Source organism: Pavona decussata, unplaced genomic scaffold (genome assembly GCF_977016875.1).
Source record: "Pavona decussata unplaced genomic scaffold, jaPavDecu1.1 SCAFFOLD_9, whole genome shotgun sequence".
Taxonomy (NCBI): Eukaryota; Metazoa; Cnidaria; class Anthozoa; order Scleractinia; family Agariciidae; genus Pavona; species Pavona decussata.
Window position 1 is genome coordinate 2,038,182 of NW_028145432.1, and position 21,094 is coordinate 2,059,275.

A 21,094-nucleotide genomic window follows, 5' to 3' on the forward strand; every position below is an offset into this window, starting at 1 on the left:
GTGGGCTGATTTTGGAAAATCCAGAGGGGAGGGGGGGCCATAAGAAAAATCCCTTCCGTGGGTGGGGGATGGATATTTTCTGGAACCACACAATTAAGCTAATCGTGAATTAACGCAAACTTTGACTTGAGTTCAATTGCTAATCAATAAAGATTCTTCCAAAAGATTTTTGTTCCTCCATTTTTACTTAGACTTTTCGTTCCTTCAGATCAAAATTAGCCTTTAAAACCATTTTTAATGAGCGAGATGAAAGCCTCGATTAACGTCTAATCATGGATTAACATTAATCGGCTTTTGAACAACCCAGCCCAGATAAGTGGGTGCCACTCAGCTTGCAGGCATATTTCTCGTTCAGAAACAGCACACTTGCCTCCAGAAAGTATTCTTAACATCTAGAAATGCTTGCAAAGAATATTTCGTTGAGCAAAAACAATTCAACTCAACAACAGCCGCCTACTCCAAACTTCAAAAATTATGTTTGGCGCCAAAACATGTCATGTTTGCACCCAACTATAGTATGTTTTTCCCTCCCGTGTACACGCTTAGATGCAACCGACGGTATATGGAGCTTTACGCAAATGTTCCCCAGGAATTTTGCTCCTGCTACAACAAATATCCACGATGGAAGTATAACTAATTTAACAGCAATACCTATATTAAGCTCTTCCTTTGCCACCTTTTGCCCAACGGAGCTGCACGTTGATTAGCTGTCCCGACTGCCCCTTCGAGCCACTCATCAATGCGTTGATTTAGTCAAAAAGAAGTCATCCCCTCGTCTGTGTCCTATCAACTCAAACAAACCACTAAATTAGCAAGTTTGACAAAAATTGCGTTCAGCCAAATACTTAGTCTTTCCGACCTTTTAATTCTTCTATGCGCTTAACAGCTTACCCAGCTCACAAGGGTCGAGAAGTTTTTCACATCGAGCTTTCCTTTGCACTGCTTGCACGGTGTAAAGTGTTCTCAAAGTAGTGTAAAAAAGACAATACCACGACATTTACTAGGCTCAATTCCGCAGGTCCCTCGGGTCTGGTGCCCCTTCCCGGATCTCCTGCACATGCAGCGGCTGGAAAACGAAGGCAAGAATAAAAACCATAGCGGCTTTGGCAGTTGTGCGAGAAAGATGCGCGTTTGAGGTTCATCAACAGCGTTACATGAAGCACTAACCGATTCTACTTCCGGTAATGGCCACTTCCGTCAAAAACCAGTGGTTGAAGTAAGGTTGAAGTGAATGTAGTCGCATCAATGGACACAGAAATAGACATGGGTGCAGCTAGCTAGTATGCCTTTTCGAGTTTTTGTATTTGGTTACCATTTATCCTTACCCCCTTCACTCTGGTTTCTGGAGGTCATTTCAGGCTCATCAAACAATTCAATTCAATTCAATTTTATTTTTCACACATACAACCAGATTCAATACAATACATAAAAAACAATAAACATTTATATTACAAAGAATTAGGAGGGGTTTTCATCCCTTTGATATGAAGAAAACTGGACATCCTCAAGAAAGTTAAAGCCAACAACCAGCATGCAGAACAGGCGTTATGTTTTTGCGTTTCTCAAACATCAGTGCATTTCACTCAAGAAACAGTACAAACAAACAAAAAGACCTTGTTAGGTTTGTTAACAGTAGAGAATCATAAAAAAAATTAAACAAAAGTATAAACTGCCGGTATGTGTTCTGTTGTAATGATAATAGGTTTCCAGGAAAAACAAGATGTGCTCACAACATAAGACAAAGACATGACAACAACCAGGTATAACAATCTCTTTACCACTTTCAAGGGAAGGTATGCCACCCACCCCCAATCTGGAAAGCCATTGATCACCAACTGTTCCCGGAGGTTTTCCAAACATTCGCCCAATTACCAAAGTGGAAATAAACAACCCCATGTGCAGTAAATATACACAACTTACAAGGTAAAAACAACAACACCCCTTTGGTCTAAAATAGTTAAAATCACTAATTATCGAATAAAGAACACTAGTTGCCAATTAAACCTTCTCCAAAAAACAAACTTGAAAGTAAAAATTTCGTCACATGGCCGATATTTGATGAGTGTATATAATATGCGAGCCAGCGAGGCATGCGAGGCAGACGTGCGAGGCATGAACACCCCTGGCCTGCGAACAGCAGATGTATTTCCGGTTGTCGCTTCTCTCGGCGGGAGAGAAGCGACGACCGGAAATACGTCTGCTGTTCGCAGGCTAGAACAACCCCCAACATAAATGCTAACCGTTAAGCTAACCGGGGAGCTATTTAATCTAACCTGTCAGTGCTATTTCCGGTCGTCGCTTCTCTCGGCAGGAGAGAAGCGACGACCGGAAATACGTCTGCTGTTCACAGGCTAGACGCAACCCCCAACATAAATGCTAACCGTTAAGCTAACCAGGGAGCTATTTAATCTAACCTGACAGTGCTATTTAGGCTAACCGGCTTTTTAGGCTGACCGGAGTGTTTTTTAGGCTAACCTGAGTGCCTCGCACGTCTGCCTCGCATGCCTAGCTGGCTCACAGATTGTCAAGACCCGTATTTGATCCGTCTCGCGGGGATGTGTTTGTTTACGCAAGATTAACCAATGAAAAGAGAAAGAAAAACAGACAAAAAGCTTTCCTAAATGAAAAATTTATAAAGTCTTTAATGCGAGACGAGAGACACGCAACCTCTCTCACAGCTTGTGCCATGACAACTCCAGCAAACACACATCAATTAAAAGAATTCAAAAAGTACACTTTATTGCACTTTTCCCCGCCTCAAATGGGTTCAAGGCTAATATTAAAATAAATTCATAATCCTAAGTCAGTTTTAATACAACCCTTAAGTTACCTGTAGCAACAACTTATTTGGAAATTGCATGTGAGGTTAAGTAACTGATAATGAAGTGGAATAGTGAAGGCTTCAAATGTCCTTCATCAAATGTCCCACATAGATATTTAAATTTAAATTTTCCCGCATAAGGGGTGAGGGCTGGAAGAAAAACAAAAATAAATCTTTCTTCCTTTTGATGTATATTATTTCATACACCATTCAATTTTTCTCTTTCTCCTTCTAATTAAGTTGAGAGACCACTACATAAGACGATACATGACTAACAAATGACTGCTATATGAAATGGTCTGCTCCTGTGCAATACGGTGCAATACATTTTGCTGCAAATTACACATACGATTAGAACAAAGAAAATTCTGGATCAAAGATGAAATTTCTTAACTTTGCTGCAAAAATCATGGTAAACCATCTTAAAGTCAATCGGTATTGTATGTCTTCTATGTCAAAATTACCATTGTTTTTTTTTTATCGCAAGCAAATTGAGATCATAAAATAATCTAAACAACATAGTCAACATGTCCAATGTTACTACATTTGACAAAGAATGTCCATCTAGAAGCACATATTTCAAAAGCGCAACAGCAGCAATGGTACATAGCCAGCTATTAAATTAAAAAGTGTGATAGTGTTACCATGTTGATCACTTTACTGTGTGCATGTGGTCACTTTAATGTGTTTATAAATATTTGAATGACCTACTTACTCGTTTTTAAAGTGCTTGCATCAATGTTTTACGAGGCAAGGGAGTACCAAAATATAAGATTTGCAATAAAAAAACCTCAAACGCTGAGCAAGTTAAAACTCTTATATCCAGAGGAGCTTTATAAAACCAGGGTTAAAGCACCTGTAGTCACTTGGTCCACTTTCCATAGTTTCAGCTGCATAATTTATCTGCTGTTAGAACACGTATGAGAATGTATCTAAAAGAACTTAACAGTCGAAGTAGTAGGCAAACGAAAGGGTCCATAACCCTCCTATAAACTATGGATGCTCCTATGTACATCTGTCTTCTCAACAAACGCCTACAGAAAGCACAACCTGTAACTTGTTCACGAAGAGATAGCTTTTTGGCTATTGTGCAGTCTTCTTGCTCTCATTTTTCCATGAAATGTTGAGAGAAATTTATGTCCATGACCATAGAATTTAGACGAACTCCAGTCACGACAGTGTTGGGCAGCCAGTCGAACTTCTTCATAATTTTTGGGTGTTCTTCTGTTGTACTGAGGTAGAACTTCACTTGCTTCTTCAGATAATGCCTAACAGACAAAAGCAGTCAAACTACTGACAAATATAATTTGCCAAGAAACCATCACTGCTAGACACAATCATGTCTATTGCCAAAGAGCATGTTTTTCCTTGTTTGGGATAAAATGTTACATTAGAGTTTTTATTTGCTTGACACTTTTTGTTGTTTAAAGACTAGAATCATATTTGGTTGTAAACACAATTGAAAAGATCACTCATTATTTTCACATGAAAGTACTTGTCAAGCAAGAATGTCATAGAAAAAGGTGTTGAGAAGGACTGTTGGTGTGTAATAGGTTTTGGGGGATATGGTACCATTAAATTGCTGATAAGCGAAGGAAAATTATATGTTTAACTGTCATAACTAGTCAAATTACCTTCAGCCAGATAACAGCATCTGTACCAAATCCTTCCATAGAATAAATCTCTAGATCTCCATCAAAGTACCTGGCGTACAATCTTGATAATGGCAGACCATATCCATAACCAGCCTGGGGACAATTCATATACCAATAATATTGTTACATGGTATGAAAACCTCATGTGATAAAGAACTAGCCCTCAGTAATTTGCACACAGTTTTAATCATTGCCTACGTACAAGACACATAACCCTCACACAGAGGGTTTGCCCTTTCCTGGTAGTTGTAGGTGTAAAACCTGGGCTACAGAAAAAATGCAGTTTGACTGAATTACGTTTTAAAATTCTCTCAATTAAATTAAATTAAATTACAGTAAAGTTGCAATGTCTTTTGTCATTGTTCTACCCCCCCCCCCCCCACCCACCCCCCATTTTGTGAGCAAAGCCTAGAAAACAGTCCTTTCATGGAAGTCTTTATGCGAGCATTTCCAATAATAAATTATTATTGGAAACCGTTTTCCACCCAGTCATTTTTAGGGAGCACTTTCGTGTAGCTTCCATGCCTCGCCTTCCAAGAAATATGCTACAGACAATGGAGGCAATTATTTTTTACAGCATCAAATTCTAGAGCCCTGAGAAAAAAAACAAAGGTGGAACACACAAAAATTGGGTATCATGATACCTTGTAAAAAGATAGTAATGTGTCTCTCTTACCATAGGAGCTGCAGAGCCAGTTCTTAGAGGCTCTGGTGCTGAAGTATAGTGGTACTCAAAAACTTGGTCAATTTTGCTTTTCGGTATTCCACCTCCCTGGTCAGAAATCTAAAACAAAAGTGAAACAAAAAAACAACAACATGAAAACAAGAAATAATAAACACATCAAATGGGTTTTGGCATCATACTGTTTGTCAAGCATAATAAACATCTATTCACATCAAGAAAATGACAGCCATAGGAAAATTTTCTTCATTCATTTGCATGAGATGTGTAGGATCCTTTTATCAACCACCCCAAGTAATGAAATTCCACTTAGACGAGTGTAACTGCAATGATCAGCACACAATGGAAGGCAAACGCTTCTTGTACACACCTTAACAGTTAAGTCTTGTCTTCCCTTGGTAATCAATATTTTTAACGGAGGAATGTCAACACTGCTTCCGTGCTGCTCAACAACTGCTCGCATTGAATTCTAAGGAACATAACATTATTAAAGGTTAATACCCAAATAGTTATAGTTATTGCTATTATAGTTATTAACAACAGTGCTCCAAGCTGTGACTGTTTTGGTTGCCATAGTGAGTAGAAAAACAATTGGCAACTCAAATTGTCACGAAGGTCGCAAATTTGGCGATTGTTAACATTAATTGTTAGATCCAGACAAAATAAAAGAGTTTGACAGCACACCCTTAAAAATATTCATTATCAATTTCCTTAGTTATTTCAGCAGTTCACTTGTTTTTCTGATGGTGTGAAGACATGTGGAACTGGCGGCCATCTTTTTAAAAAAGCGAGAAACTGAGACTGCGAGAGTGAAAGGTACTAGCAATGGGTGGGGTGGGGTGGGGATAATTGCAGTATCTGTGGAGGTGGCAACTTCTTGAAGGTAAAATGCAATCACATGGCTTGCAATGTAAAGGTCAGTGGTAGGTGGACATGGTCCAAAGAGCATCATGGCAGCAGTAATTGGCCAATCACATCACTGTATTCTTTCAGAGCATTTTCAAAAAGGATATTCACACAAATAATTGCTTTGTCTTATTTACAAATTTAACTTTTGTGTAACCAGCTTCTTCTTTCATCTGAAACGATTTTTAAAAGAAGTAATGAGGTATGTAGGTGCAAAGAGATTATATTTTCTCATAATTACCCTTGATTGATGTCATCACTATTCGATTGCCTGTCAAATAAGGTGGCTTTTGCTCCATGTGCAACAATCAAAGAACACTTTTGGTTTTTGATGCAATATCATCAGGGTTCCAAATGAAGAAATCACACAATCTGTTTTACAAAGAGTTATTTTGGGATTTTAAGGCATCACACCCCATTACACCTCTCATTGTTTTTCTGCTACAGTATATGCATTTTAAATTTGGCAATTGTGAGAAGCAAACTTGAGCTACAGTCACGATGTAGCAAAAAGATCAACCATGACATTTTTTTCCTTTTTCCTTGTTTTGTCTCTAGGTCTACATCAGCTTAAATGGTGGCTACAGCCAGCTGTTCTAAATGGCTTGCTATTTCACCTCAGGACAAAAATGTTGAGGCTTCAGAGTTATGGACTGTCATTAAATATCAGTCATATCACCTAAACTATATTATTACAGGCACAGATCCACAGAAAAAAAGAGAACTAAAAATGGGTTAATAAGGCTCTTGCTGAATTAGTTCCATAAATATTTGAGTGTTTGTTGCAGAAATTACATTCTATCTATACTTCTAAAGTATATCTTGTATACTTGTACAACAATACATGTCTAAACTATATGTACAAGGTGTAAATATGTTCATATTTCCATATATTCCCTCTATCGGAAAAAACGTATTTACTTAGTCAATTTACACATGTATTTTATCTTTTATCTCCGTAACTTTACCCTATAATGAATTTACATAATTAATGAAGGGAATTTGACAGCTTATTTGCAAGATAACCTTCAAAGTACATGTATGTTCATTTTGTCTCACTTGCAGTTCACAATTGAAGAGCTGAGAGAATAACCGACTTATGTCGAATTTTAGCCCAGTTTTCGATTTCGCTCGGATTTGTCCCAATTTTTGCTCTCCCTGGTTTTGAAAACATTTCGCGGTTTTACAATCGTGTACAAAACTCGTTGAGAAAACCAAGCACCAACAGTGCAAAAACCACTTGCTTATTATTTCTCTCTTCAGTTAATTCTACCACAGAACTTTACTTCTCTCTCCCACTCCCTGCCCCTATGCAATGACAACCGAAAACAGATGAAGAAACCACTCACTTACTGTTTCTCTCCTCTTAATTCTACCACAGTTATTTCTCCCTCCCCCCTCCCCCTTTAATGCAATGTTGATTTGGAAGGTGATGCTTGCCAAGAGACTGTTCGTGACCCAGAAAACAACATTGAGTTGGGGGTGGGGGGGGGAGGGAATGTGGTGGTTTCCTTGTTTACTAGTGAACGTGCTTGGAAGGGTAATGTTGTTGGAGATGTTGTCCACGTCGTACTCGTCAGTTAAGAAGACTCGGACCGTGCGTTCTTGTTGTAAGGTAACCATGCGTATTTGGGAAGTGGATACATTGGAATGTTAGTTACGGCTTTCGGTCAGCCAAGTCCTATGGTGCATATTTTCGCTTTGTGCATTAACGAAGTCAAGAAAGTTACTCTTTTTAGCCGTAGGTTAAGTGTGGCGCAAATAGCTTTAGCGTGATTTCAGCAAAATGCTAGTTCCAAATTTGTGTTTTCCTTTCGGGGCGATAAAACCAACTAGTAGCATAACAAACTTCAAGCAACACTGTCACATTATTTCATTAATATGGTTGTAACTTTTCACTTAACCGTAAGGGAAAATAACTGCATTTCATACAAAGACCGGTCTCTTGAAAGCCAGTAAGGCCGTAAGTCACGCAGTGCGTGACATGGAACTTGTTTTCTTTCAATGCGTAACAGTTCTCGCTTATTCAAATCATGTTGCAGGAAAGGAAATGGCTTGTTTCGAGATAAACTTTTCTCTCCATGAAAAACCGATTTGTTGCCCTTCTATTCTACCCCTTTTGATCACAGCAAAAGTGCGTCTTAGTACTTTGGCAACAGTTCTCGCCCATGTCGCAATAAAGAAACTAATTGAATTTTGAATTATTTTTACGTAATGGGGTGAGAACTGTTGGAAAATAGATTTCCTCTGTGAAACACCTTTAGGAAAACATTTCAACATGGCGATCTAATGATAAACAAAGCATTTACATGCTGCCAAAGGTAAAACATTGCCAACGAACATATATAAATGACTTTCTAGTGGTGAGAACTGTGGCCGAGAAATGTGCGGACATTTTGACGACGTATTGTATCTGAGGTGCGTTTCTTACATTCCTGTCACGCACGTAGTAGTTTGTAACAATCAAATGAAAGTGTAACAGAAATCTTTTCGTTTCTCCCGCGAGAAAGACCGCTTTCGTGTGCCGTGGTTCAAAGACAACAAGTTTATATTTAATACAAATATTAATACTCAATGCATTGTCCTTTTGGTCATCCCTAGTGACTATAATGTTATCGATTTTTCTTTAGAAGATGGTAAAAATTCCCAATGGCATTAATATGAAACAGAAATCGGCGGAAAAAAAAAACTGAACAATGTTTTTCAATCGAATTGAAGTTCACATGCAAAAATTCGGACAAATCCGAGCAAACTCAAAAAACGGGCTGAAATTCGACATAAGTCGGTTATGCTCCCAGCCCTTCAATTGTTAGTGGCTGAAATCTCTGGTACCCTGGGCCCAGTTGTTCAAAAGCCGACAAACACTAATCCACAATTAAACGTTAACTGAGGTTTTCAGCTTGCTCGTTAAAAAACGTTTTTAAAATCTAATTCTTTTAAGGTAAAGAAATGTCTTTTTGTAAAATATTAATTGTTTAGTATTTAAACTGCAAATCTAAGTTCTCATCAATCCAGGATTAGCTTTAACCGGGCTTTGAACAATTGCGCACTGGATTATTTACTTGATATATGAGTTTTATTGGTTTGTTATAGGTTTGTAAAGAAACTTTTTAGTTTTTTTTAACTTTTTATGTAGGCTTGCATATACAATTATCATTACACTACAGGCCACTTTATATGTGTTCATAGCCAACTCACCACTTGATCTTACAGAATAATGTAAACAGCGAAGCAACCTACCTTTAATAACTCAAAGAGCATGTGATACAAATGCCCAGGAACATAGGCCACTTGGACTGGCTTTTTGGGATCATAAGCTGCACAGAAAAGCAGTTATCCAGTTAGCTACTGTTTTAGAAATAAAAGCCATTAGAGCAGTTCTCAATATTTGGTAATTTGGTTTTGCTTTACTTCACATTTTGAATGGTTAGCAAAACTCACGCCATTTACTCAATAGCCTGTGGACATTCTTTTGATGCCGCTGTTCCATAAAAATACCAAATTCTGGTATCATGATCTGATTGGTAACATAGATGATTGTTGACAGTTTGCAAAGAATATTGAAACATCAAATCATTTGAATGTCACGCTGTATAAATTTCCATCATTTGTGAATGAAGTGGGAGCTTCTTCCGCTTGTATTTTGGATAGGCAGAATTTGAGCAAATCTCTTCCTATTCACAGGCTATTTTCTCAACTACTAAGAAGCAAAACCAAAACCAACTGTGACTTGCTAGCATGTGTTGTCGCGTGCTTGGCGCTGGTTCCACGTATTTGCATCGAGTTGATTGTTCATTGTATTGTTTTTACATTTCTCACAATTGGCCAGCATAGTTACTTTCATTTTGGTTTAATGACACTCAAATAAAAACTCCTCTAATGCAAATACCACAGGAGGTATCTCTATTAACAGGACAAGAACAGAAAAAAAAAATGGAATGTATTCACTTAATCTCATCAAGTATTTTGAGTAAGGCTGGGTCATAGTAAGAATTGCAATCAATAAATTGGTGTACTATTAGAAACATTCCAAAACCTATTGGTATCTGCATTTTCATGTAGCTGGTCTGCTTTTAAACTGGTATTAAAAGAGGATCCCTATAGCAACCATGACAAAACAATTGTTGAACCATGTTCAATGGGTCCCATACATGTTGCTTCCTGGGTCTCTAACACTATCTTATAAAACTACGTGAAATCAAACAAAATGTATTTTTATTTTATCCATTTATGTAGCTTGCAGAAAATGTTGTGTTGGTGTTTATTAGCATTGAAGTCAACAAGTTAAGAACGATGAAAACATACCATTAACCTCAGAAATTTCTATTGGTGGAGAAGCACAGTAAAACTGCTCGCACAGGTAAGCAGCATTGCTGACAGCATCTAAAACGAAACAAGGCAAATGACATGAGTTTTCAAGTATGTAAATTATAATCAGTTGTTTTCTTGTGAGATTGACTTACAGGCAATAATCTTTACAGCATCACATGCAAAACTGTGGCCACAATTAATAATACATGTAGTTTGCATGCTTTCATTAGAGCATCAGTAAAGTATCTTATCATGCCTTAACGATACTTTTTAGGAAAAAAAGCTCACCTATACCCAAGAGTTCATGTACTGTACGTTATCTTTAAATAATTTCATAGTATGTAATATAGGTATAACAAACCAAACAAAATAATTGCGTTCGACGTAGGAAGATCGCTTCCTAATACGGATTTGAGTCAAGATATTATGGGACTTGTCGTGGATGGGTCGATGGATCTTGGGACCCACATCTGGCATCCCCCGCAGGTAGATGCTTCACAAAGAGAGAGAGCCTGGGATCCAAAAAATCTAAGAGAGAATTTATACATGGACAACTGCAATAAATGGCAAAAACAAAAATTGCAGAAATTGGCAAAATGTATGTACGGAATTTGTTTTGACTCTACAAGGAGATACTTTGGAGTTTTTCTCTCCTTTACACAAAAAAAATAGCTAAATTTTACCCCATGAAATTCAGACAAACCCATTTTGAAACTAGCTAGGAATGAAGGAATCAACAGATGTATCATCCGCTGGTTGCCAGGGAAACAGAGTTTGCCAGTTGTAATGGCGTCTTTAGCAGGGCTGACAGCCCGTATATCCCAGCTCCAGATTTATGTCATTAATCTCCCGGATAATTGCTGAAGTTTGCTATTTGTGGTAGACTTGACTTTATGAGAACAAAAATCTCAAATGTTGTTTCAGCCATTGTTTCATAGAGTGAAAAGCGTCCTCCCCTCCTTCCCCCCCCCCCCCCCCCCAACTGAATCCGTTAATTTAGCCTTGATACGACGCCCCTGTAAGGCGCTTTGTTGTTGCTGGCTGGGAAGTCATATTCTCCATATTTGAAGACGTGGGAGGTTGACAGCCCTGCTTTAGCAAAGCATAAGGACTTTGGTACTCGAAACAATGTTAAGACCCAGATAGTTTCACAGGGCTGAAAGAACTAGAACATCAAGAAAAATATGTATCACTGCTAGCGAAAACTGAAGAAATGGAATAGAGCCACCTTAAGTCAGTAAAACCTTATGAAATCACACCGACTGACAAAAAACTAAATAATAATAATATTAATACAAGTAAAAAATAAATAAAACCACTTAAAAGAATTGCACTGTATCATAATATATTGATGGTTACAGTTATTTGATTAATGACTGTGTTCATACAGTTATTGCAGATAATGAAAGAAATAATCTTACCATTCTCAAGTAAATTGAACCCTGTTTTATTTTTTTTAAGTTTTACTTAGAGACTGGAACTTTCTTAACATTATTCGTTTGCCATTAATTAATGTATAATGGGCTACAAATAGATATAACTTCAAGCAAAATGGTCACAAATACCTTCAACAACTGAAGTCACATGGCAGTTTGGGTCAAAACAACCAACAAAATTACTCTTGGAGCTTCTGGCATCTTGACCAAACAGCATCACTGATACAAAGGAAAAAATGAACAAAAAAAACTATTTATAAGAGGAAAAAGAAAATAATATCACGATAAACACTTAGGGTAGATTGTCTGACTGACCAATCGCATTCCTCCTGTACTAGGTTAATCATGCCCATTAATCAGGCTCAGAGTTAACAATTACTAATCAAATAGAAACCTCAAACTGACAAACAAATACCCTTTTAGTTCTCAGATCTATAGACATAAAACAAATTTCTTAACAGCAAAAGCCTATTTCCATATAGATCAGTTAATGTGAAATGCTCTAAAAGCATTTTGATCCATGTAACAAAATTCAAACATGTACTGCATCAAATTTATAAAAATAATTGGTGTCTACTTACAGTGCTGAGTGATAAGCATTCGTATACTTATACGATTCATGTAAAAACGATCTGTTGAAAAATACATTTCAGTTTGATGAGTATATAAGTACGGCAACACAACAAAAGCCCACCAGAAACTTGTTGGCAAGTCACTGACACGACTAACCAACAAGTCACCAACAGTGCACCAACTGTCAGCCAACACTTTGTTTTAAGATAAGGTTAAACTGTTGGCCATTCTGTCGGCCAACTATCGGCCATTTGCAATCTTTAAATCCTACATATCTTCAGTATGAATCAGAACTTTGCAAAAGTTACATTATTTTGTACTATATTCAGAGGGGCAAACTCATTTCAAAACTTAATTCATCTAACTCAATCTTACTAGTAATAACAGGTAATTGTGATATATAAATGTATAAAAAACAGTAAACAGTAAAATCACTCACTCAACTTATTAGACTTTTAGGCCTTTAATCAAGAATGTTGCTCATCACTTTGAACTTCTTACTCAGAATGGGTTTACAATGTTTACACGTTCAGCTTAATTAGAAGTAGACTATGACAGAGTTAGTTTTAAGAAAAAATCAAATTAACACTATGAAGATTTACCTAAAAAGTACTGTATTGAAGGATGGAATGCATCATCACCCTCCCGCTGTCGCAGTTCCATGATTCCCTAAACAAGAGCAAATGTGCTAAATCAGGAAATGGGTCAGCTAATTCTTTTACAGAAAGTAACAAGTAAATGGAGAAGCAAATGCTATATAATAATAATAATTATAAATACTGTAAAATTGACAGTTTTACCTGGGCCATGGTCTCCACAACATTATCATGGCGGTGCTTGATCAACATCAAACTTTGTGTGAATCTAAAACATACAGTAAAAAAGATGTTGCCTGTCCAGCTATCCACCTGATGCAATCACTGGTTATTTAGAGTAAAACTCAAGAGCTTTTCATTGGGATTATACAGTAGTACAACAGAATCAGCCACCAACTACAGTAGAAGTATGATGCCTTACATCTTTGTTCGTAGTTGCACAGTGAAAACATGGCTTCAGTAGGCAGGCAAGTGCACATGAAGAAGTAGTACTTACAAAACAAGATATATAATTGGATGGAACTGTTCATGAGCACTTGTCTTATACTGGGCTGTACTACATATTGAAGACATTGTATGAATCAAAAATATCAAAACTTCAGAAAAAAATACAGGTCCCTCTAATGCAACACTCTGAATTAGGGGTAACTAAAGGTTATTTTGAAATTGAAATGTTATAATTGTGATTGTGGAAAACATGTGATAAATGTATCAGTGATACCAGTGCGACCCTATTGAAATAGCACTATCTGAATAATATTTAATTTAAATATTTTTGTGGAAAATGCATTGCTCTTGGAACTCTATATAGTCTATAGTTCAATTGATCAATCCTACTGTGAGTTGTAGTATCAAATTACCTGTTTGAAACTTCTTCTGTTTCTTCTTCACCTTGGAATTCTATCAAATCACTAAAACTCTGAACATACCTGTAATAACAAGTGCATGTGGAAAAAAAGTCACTTTTGATTACCCAACCATAGGAAATCAATTTTTGTTGCTATAATGGTAGTACAGTCCAACCTTGATTATCCGGACCTCGTTTATCTGGGCTTGCTTCTCTGGTCCCATTTTTTTCATGAATATTAATAAGGGTTGATCTCCTCTAGTCCCGTTTTTTTTTTTTTTTTTTTTCTTTTCATGAATATTGATAAGATGTGATCTTGAAAAATTGAAGCAACAAAAAGTTCATCAATCCTTCCAAATGTGTGTTTAAACTTCTGGATTTAACCTGTTTCACTTTCGCTTTAAAAAGTGCGAGCGGCACAAGATAAACAAGGTATTCTGATGTGTTCAGCTGAATTCTGATTGGCTAATGTAAAAATGTGAACAATGGATCATAAACTCAAATCACAACCTCTACGAAACGAAAGTGGTCCGTTCTCTCGATAAAGGATAAGCAAACAATTATTTCACATTTAGAGAAAGGACAAAAAGGAACAGAGCACTCGAGCTTGGAATCAGCAAGCAGCAGATCTTGGACAAATGATGGACTTCGCTATGCGATCAAGTTGTCATTCTTTGAAACAAACAAGCATGCTTGAACAAATCAGAGTGCTTTCAATACACAAACACTTAAAACAGCAACTTTTTCATTTGTAAATACATCAAAACATACAGGCTGTCCAAATATGCAATTCTTATCTGTTCACAAATTATTAACTTCTGGGTTTTTTTTTTTTTTAATTTCCTCTGTTTACATTACTGTGTCATTAATATTTATATTTTCGATTATCCGGACTCTTGCTTATCCAGACTATTTACTCAAGTCCCAACGGAGTCCAGATATTCGAGGTTCAACTGTATTTGAAATTAACAAGACTTAAATTAATGCAAATTAAAGGGAAATTTAGTTTGATATAAAAGACATTTATGTGAATGAGAAAAAACTTCAAAATAAAAGAATTAAATAATGCAACTCAAATTAAACCCAATTTTTTAAATTCTCATTAATTCAATAGAGTGCTATTTCCTATAAGACAGCAAGGTGAAACAGAAGTAACCACTATGCTTTTCATGTCACAATTCACCTAGTGAAATAAATGGATACCTATGTTTTTAGACTCTGTGAGCTGGTATAAGTGAACAGGAATGTTATTTGATGCAAGTTCAAATCTGACTGGTAGACTTGTATAACTTGCCCAACATCACCAAAGGCAAGGTTTCGCATCGAGAATCCCACTTACCAGCTCCGAACCACCTCAACAGATGGCATTTTTAGCAGATTCTTGGGGAGCAGATCAATTTCGCGGATTATGTGAGCCAGTCGCACAGGCAATTCATGCCGCCCAAACTGGAAAGATTCCACTGGCTTTGCAGTCTTGCCTGAAATAGCAAAACAGCACGTGTACATTTTGGAGTTAAAAGTTGAATCCAGCTGAACAAGACTAAGATTAATGGTAACTACCATTATTATTTTAATAGCATCTCTATAAACCAGTTGTTTTCAACAAGCCCCCTTTCAAAGGCCACAGATTGCAGAAAACTTGCTGCTAAATACATGTATAAATATATGCTGCACTGAACTGACTTCTTGACAATAGCAGTTCTCAGTACATTAGATATGAGATTTAAGCAACCCACTCCAGTTTTTGTATAACCGTGATAAACCTGCAAGATCCCTACTAGGATCCTTATAAAAGTTTGTACAATCAGGTGCTATTTCCAGTTTGGTAAAATAACCACTAAGAAATATAGTCCCCTGCTTATCTCAAAATTTTACACCTTATTGCATAGACCTTTTTAATTAATGGCAGCCAATTTTTTATTCTTTTACGGTCAAGCCAGGTAAAGTGTACCCAGGCCCTGGTTTCTATTAATAAATCTATTATTTGAAAATCGAACATGTTAGTCATTTCAAGAATTCAAATCAAAATTCTATTTCTGATTGGATGATACGAACGATGGATGCCTCTTATAAAATTAATGTAATAAAATGTAACATGCTTTCAAATGGTAGCAAGGAACCAGAAAACCAAAAACCCCAGGAAAAACCTCTCCCAACACAGAGTGGAAATTCTTGATTGGTCTTATCCAATAAGAAATCAGATTTTGATTTGAACCTTGATCTGCACAATTTGAAAACGAACGAACGAACGAATGAAAGAACGAGCAAACAAACGAACGAACAAACGAATGAACGAACCAATGAATGAATAAATTAATGAATTCTTTGAAACAACTCATGGATCAATTTTCAAATAATTGATTCATTAAATAAATAGAGTCTATGGGGTGTACACTTGACCTGGTTCGACTGCATATGTATGTTTATTAGTCAAACTAACCTCACTTTAAAGAAAAAATTAAATTGAACTTTGTACATGCTAATGAGTCTTATAGGGCTTATAATCATGAAAATAAGAGAATAATAATTATATTCTTTTATTTTCATGAGTTTATCATTATTTATCAAACACCATGTATTTATGCAATGCAGGAGACAGCTTCCTATTTTAGTGTTTGTGGCATGAGGCAGGTGGGATACCTTTTGAAGCAGGCTCATGGCTGGGGATACTTATAATCGCTATGGCTCATGCAAAAATGGCAAACTATTTGTTAACATGGCCACAAAAAGACATACGAAACTGAAACGATCATTTTCTTGTTACAAGTTCTGTGCTTGATTATCACTTGCCCTAGGCTTGATTACCAGCCGCTGTTTGGGAAATGAGCTCGTACACCTGCCCCAGTGGGAGGTTATGTAACCTATCTGCCTTCAATAAAGCAGAGCCATGTTATCAGGCTAAATTAGACAAAACAAACACTGAACTTAAGCAACGTGGAGAAACAAATTTTTGTGTCACACTACTCATAGACAAGTTCAATGAGATCCTTGTCTTTCAGTCTTCAAAGAACATCAATGCAAGTGGGTTAATTTAAGATGAATGGTAACATTTCTGTCTCATGCGTTTACAAGGTCTTGAAAATAAACTCTTACTTCTGTATCAAAATGGAAATGCAAAATATGCAAGCATTTACTGAAATCAGAGATCAGATGCCTTTCAATGTGCAAATTTAATCACTTCATTAAAACTTTTTATCCAGTGTAGCTTTATAGATGGTAACAGAATGTAAAGATTGACATACCTTTTAAGTAGGAGACGAAAGTAGTACTCTGGCCTCTAAGTTTTGCTTTTCTCAAAAAAAATTAAGAGTTTTACCGAAAACGTTGTTCACTACCAAACCAGATGACATTGTTTTGCATTATTATTAAGTTCAGCAGTGTCACACAACTGGCCATACTTGGTTCATTGATTTTGACTATAGTCCCTCCCCAACCAGAAGATTCAATGGGACAAAGGAATTGGATGCTATTTTGTTGACCCTTGTCCTGTAAAACTCAAAATATTATTACCATTATTTCTCTCCTCATTTTGATTTAAATTGGTTGAAACATTTTGCTTCACAATATCTTGGCTGCACTATAAATGTATGTAGTTTGTTTGGAAGGGAACTTCAAATCTTCTGGAAAAGATGCTAATTTAGCAATAAAAAAATAAGCCAATAAAAAAAATACAAACAAACAGTCAAATTGAAACACACCCAAAAGGATACACCACATTTAAGAGCATATCTATATATAAGTGATTTAACAAGAATGACAGCAAAATGGCAAACTGATATGATGATACCATCAAATTAGTGTCTTAGTGAACAGTGGACATCTATTAATATTGCTAAAAGGAAGTAGCAGATTTTGCAATAGGAATAATAAATAAAGATCTCCAATATAAGTCTTTGCAGTTTAAACTCTAACAGTTAAGTCCTTCTTTACTTCCCACTTTGATATGAGACTCAGCATCATAACATTGAATCTTGATCTTCTAATAAAGGGGGTGAGTTCTAAGAAAAGCTTATATATGACACTCCAAGAATTATTTTCAATCATGAAAAAGTTATCAACAAGGACCATTATCAATGCAACACTGTTAACAATTTAACACAAGCATCAGTCCTCAGACCAAACAACTTAAGCACCATAGTTTCAATACAAAAGAGGAATCCTGATTGCAATACATGCTCAATATCCCTCCTTCTGATAAAATTAAAATTTCCCAGCAATTTGAAGCCCAAATTACGAAGAAAGTTTGAAAAACAAAACCTTTGAACTGGTTCTGAATTTTTCTTTTATCAGCTGGTTTTATTTAAATTATACAAGCAGGTCAAAACTTGTTTTACAGCACTATTAATAGCCCATACTGTTTTTGTTAAAATTTTAATGATGTTTATAGATGCTAAAAGGCAAGCCAAAACAAAATTTATATTAGTAGAGGACTACCACTTGTATAAAGTATCTCACTCCAACAAGTTATAGAGAACAAGATCTTCCATCAAGCAAATTAGGCCCAGTGTAGTACAAAGCACAACAGGAATATATCATGAATTCATATCATGCTAGTTAACAACTGAAGTTAAATGTACATCTCTCATCTCTCATACTAGACCATAGTATGAGAGATCTCATGTACAGTTGTATTTAGCAATTACTTCAGTGCTGTGCTGACCTTCTGATTATCACACGGTTTATTAATTTGGCACAAAACGGACGCAGTTTTCAACTCGCAAAGAGGGGGCGTTTTGGGGGCGCTGCCTGTACGTCACAATAAACAAAGAATAAAAATTAACCCCAACGAAAGGAAAACCTTCCTTTAATAAACAGACCTAATTTTTCCGTTCGCTCCGCAATAGAAGTCACCAAATGTGAGATTACAAACCAATGAACAAGAAAATTTTTTTTACGTCTTTGCAAGGAAAAAGCTACTACAAGAAGGCAACCATTCGCGCGCGAAAATTACGTTTACATAAGTGCGTATGTGGCGAGACACGCCATGGTAAGAAGTCCGTTTCCCTTGAGCGATACCAAGAGAAAACAAACGTAATGGAATTTGGTTCATTTATGTTTAGCGTGGAAACCTCTTAATCGTACCAACAACTGCAAGATACGCTTTTAACTCTAACTCTCACTCTAGCGATAAATTTGCATATTTAAGCCTTTCTTTCAACCCATTCACCGGCCATTTATACGCTCGGCCGACCGAGTTTATAGCAACGTTACAGCACGACCAAAGCACTTATCTTCAATTTTCAATCAAGCATAGTTGATGTGATACCCTGGATCAGTGCAATGTGAACTACAACGTAGTCAGATGGATTCAGACTGCAAAAACTACTCACCGAAAGTGGTAAACTGCTCAATCGATAAGCAAGACTGTTGGTAGCGACTATATCGTTGAATGAGCTTGTTGATATCTTGAAATAAAATTCTTGTGAGTCGCATAATGAAAGCAAGATTATCTCCACGTTAAATTAGTTCTTTTCGTTCTCGATTTCATGTAGATAGTAGTAAGCTTGTTTCAGACACTAAACTTTCTTTCTGTAAACTTGCGTATTTCATCACCGTATCTTCTGAACCTTGTCCTCGCTCAAGTCACGTGATTAGTTTCAGATCGATGTCATGTCCATTCACACCATAACCACAGGGGAGGGGGTCGGGGCTAAGCTTACCTTGCATAAATTTGCTGGAAGAAAGAGCTCTCCCTTTTTAAAATTATATTGTGTCCTCAGACTTGTTTAGAAGATATATATATATATCCTATTTCATGCAGTATAAACTGCAAAGGCCGGATACGCAGCAGGCGGTGTGCGCACTGGGACCGCATCGCCTTATGGGTGTTGAATTTTCAAGATGGCGGCGAAGCGAGGGAAAATATTAGTAAGTTATGGGCTTCGTTCAAAGGTGGAAAAATTTGTTATATGCGCTTGTTTTCTTTGGTTACAAGATTTATGATTTACTTACCCTGTATGTTAACAAAGTTAAATGTAGTTTGAACCGTTTTTCTGGTGAGTTATAATTTCTATAGACATACATGCCAACCCACGGAGTTCAAAAATCGGGAGACGTCCAAAAATCTTCAGGGACAGCCAGCAGAACAGTGTCAGCAACAGCGGACAGCCTCCGAGGGCTGTGGAATTAGGGCTATATTTTGGCTTTCAGTGGCGGGGGGGGGGGGGGTTTCAGCGAAAACAAAAAAGCCGTAATCAGCGTTCAATCTTTCACTAAGTGTTCAATATTTATAGTGGACGTAAAAAAGCGCGAGATTTATGTACCAAAGCGGGAGAGCGGGAGATGAGGCAAAAAAGCGTAAGTCTCCCGCCAAAAGCGGGAGAGTTGGCATCACTGTATAGAGCTTAGCTAGCCTGTAGCTGTATAGTAGCTTGCCCTAGGCCAAGGTATAAACGTTCCCCACGCTTTACTCTATTTTTGCGTCTTGAATCCGACGTGTTTTGTCGTCAGAAATGGCCTCGAACACGTGGACATGCACCAAAGTGCCACTTGCCTAAACAAGGTAGTTTCCAAATGGTTCTCTCTAGGCATGGTTAGAGTGCTGCCTCGGCTTTAATTGGGGTGTCTAGAAAACTCAGACCTAGAAAACTCAGACCTCAGACCTCAGACCTAGAAAACTCAGACCCCCCAATTCTGGAAAACTCAGACCTAGAAAACTCAGACCCCCTTCAAACTAGAAATCTCAGAAGAAAAAGAGGTTGGAAATTGGAATACATTTTCATTGCGGTGAAATATTATACGCTATATTTGTACAGTGTCTCCCTTTTATTATTTTACAACTAATTGCAAGATAACGGGAAAGATAACAACAATGTTTCCTGTTTCGTCTCATGACACGAATTTGCTCTTTATGAGAATGAATCGACTGATTGGCATTTGTAAATTTCTAAAATAATAAAATATTTTATATTTAAAAGAATCACGGCTCGTGTCAAATTGTCTACAATGACAATCGCCTAACTTGACAAGAAAACTCAGACCCCCCAATTCTGGAAAACTCAGACCTAGAAAACTCAGACCCCCCAATTCTGGAAAACTCAGACCTAGAAAACTCAGACCCCCCCAATTCTGGAAAACTCAGACCCCCTTCAAACAACAAAACTCAGAAAAATAAATAAACGTGAAGAGAGAATAAAGCAAAAACAGAAACATGAAACCACCAAACCGCGCCAAAATGTCATGTGCTGTTCATGTCGCGTGACCGTCACACAACGCCGCTCAAGCCACAGCCGACATGACAGTGTAAAATGATTTTTTAACACAATAT

The 21,094-nt window shown here is 37.0% G+C and overlaps 1 protein-coding gene across 1 annotated transcript; it reads right to left on the bottom strand.

Annotated features, from left to right (window-relative positions):
• Nucleotides 1-2,713: 2,713 nt before the first annotated feature.
• LOC146488528 (pyruvate dehydrogenase (acetyl-transferring) kinase, mitochondrial-like) lies at nt 2,714-19,412 on the bottom strand. The gene is made up of 13 exons (XM_085118040.1): nt 19,158-19,412; nt 15,167-15,305; nt 13,841-13,909; nt 13,185-13,248; nt 12,987-13,053; nt 12,393-12,443; nt 11,941-12,030; nt 10,370-10,447; nt 9,305-9,381; nt 5,529-5,627; nt 5,153-5,260; nt 4,456-4,569; nt 2,714-4,089 (listed from the first exon to the last, which is right to left on the bottom strand). The coding sequence occupies exons 1-13, from the start codon at nt 19,258-19,260 to the stop codon at nt 3,883-3,885; spliced, it is 1,266 nt and encodes a 421-aa protein (XP_084974166.1). The 5' UTR covers nt 19,261-19,412; the 3' UTR covers nt 2,714-3,882.
• Between the last annotated feature and the right edge of the window lie 1,682 nt (nt 19,413-21,094).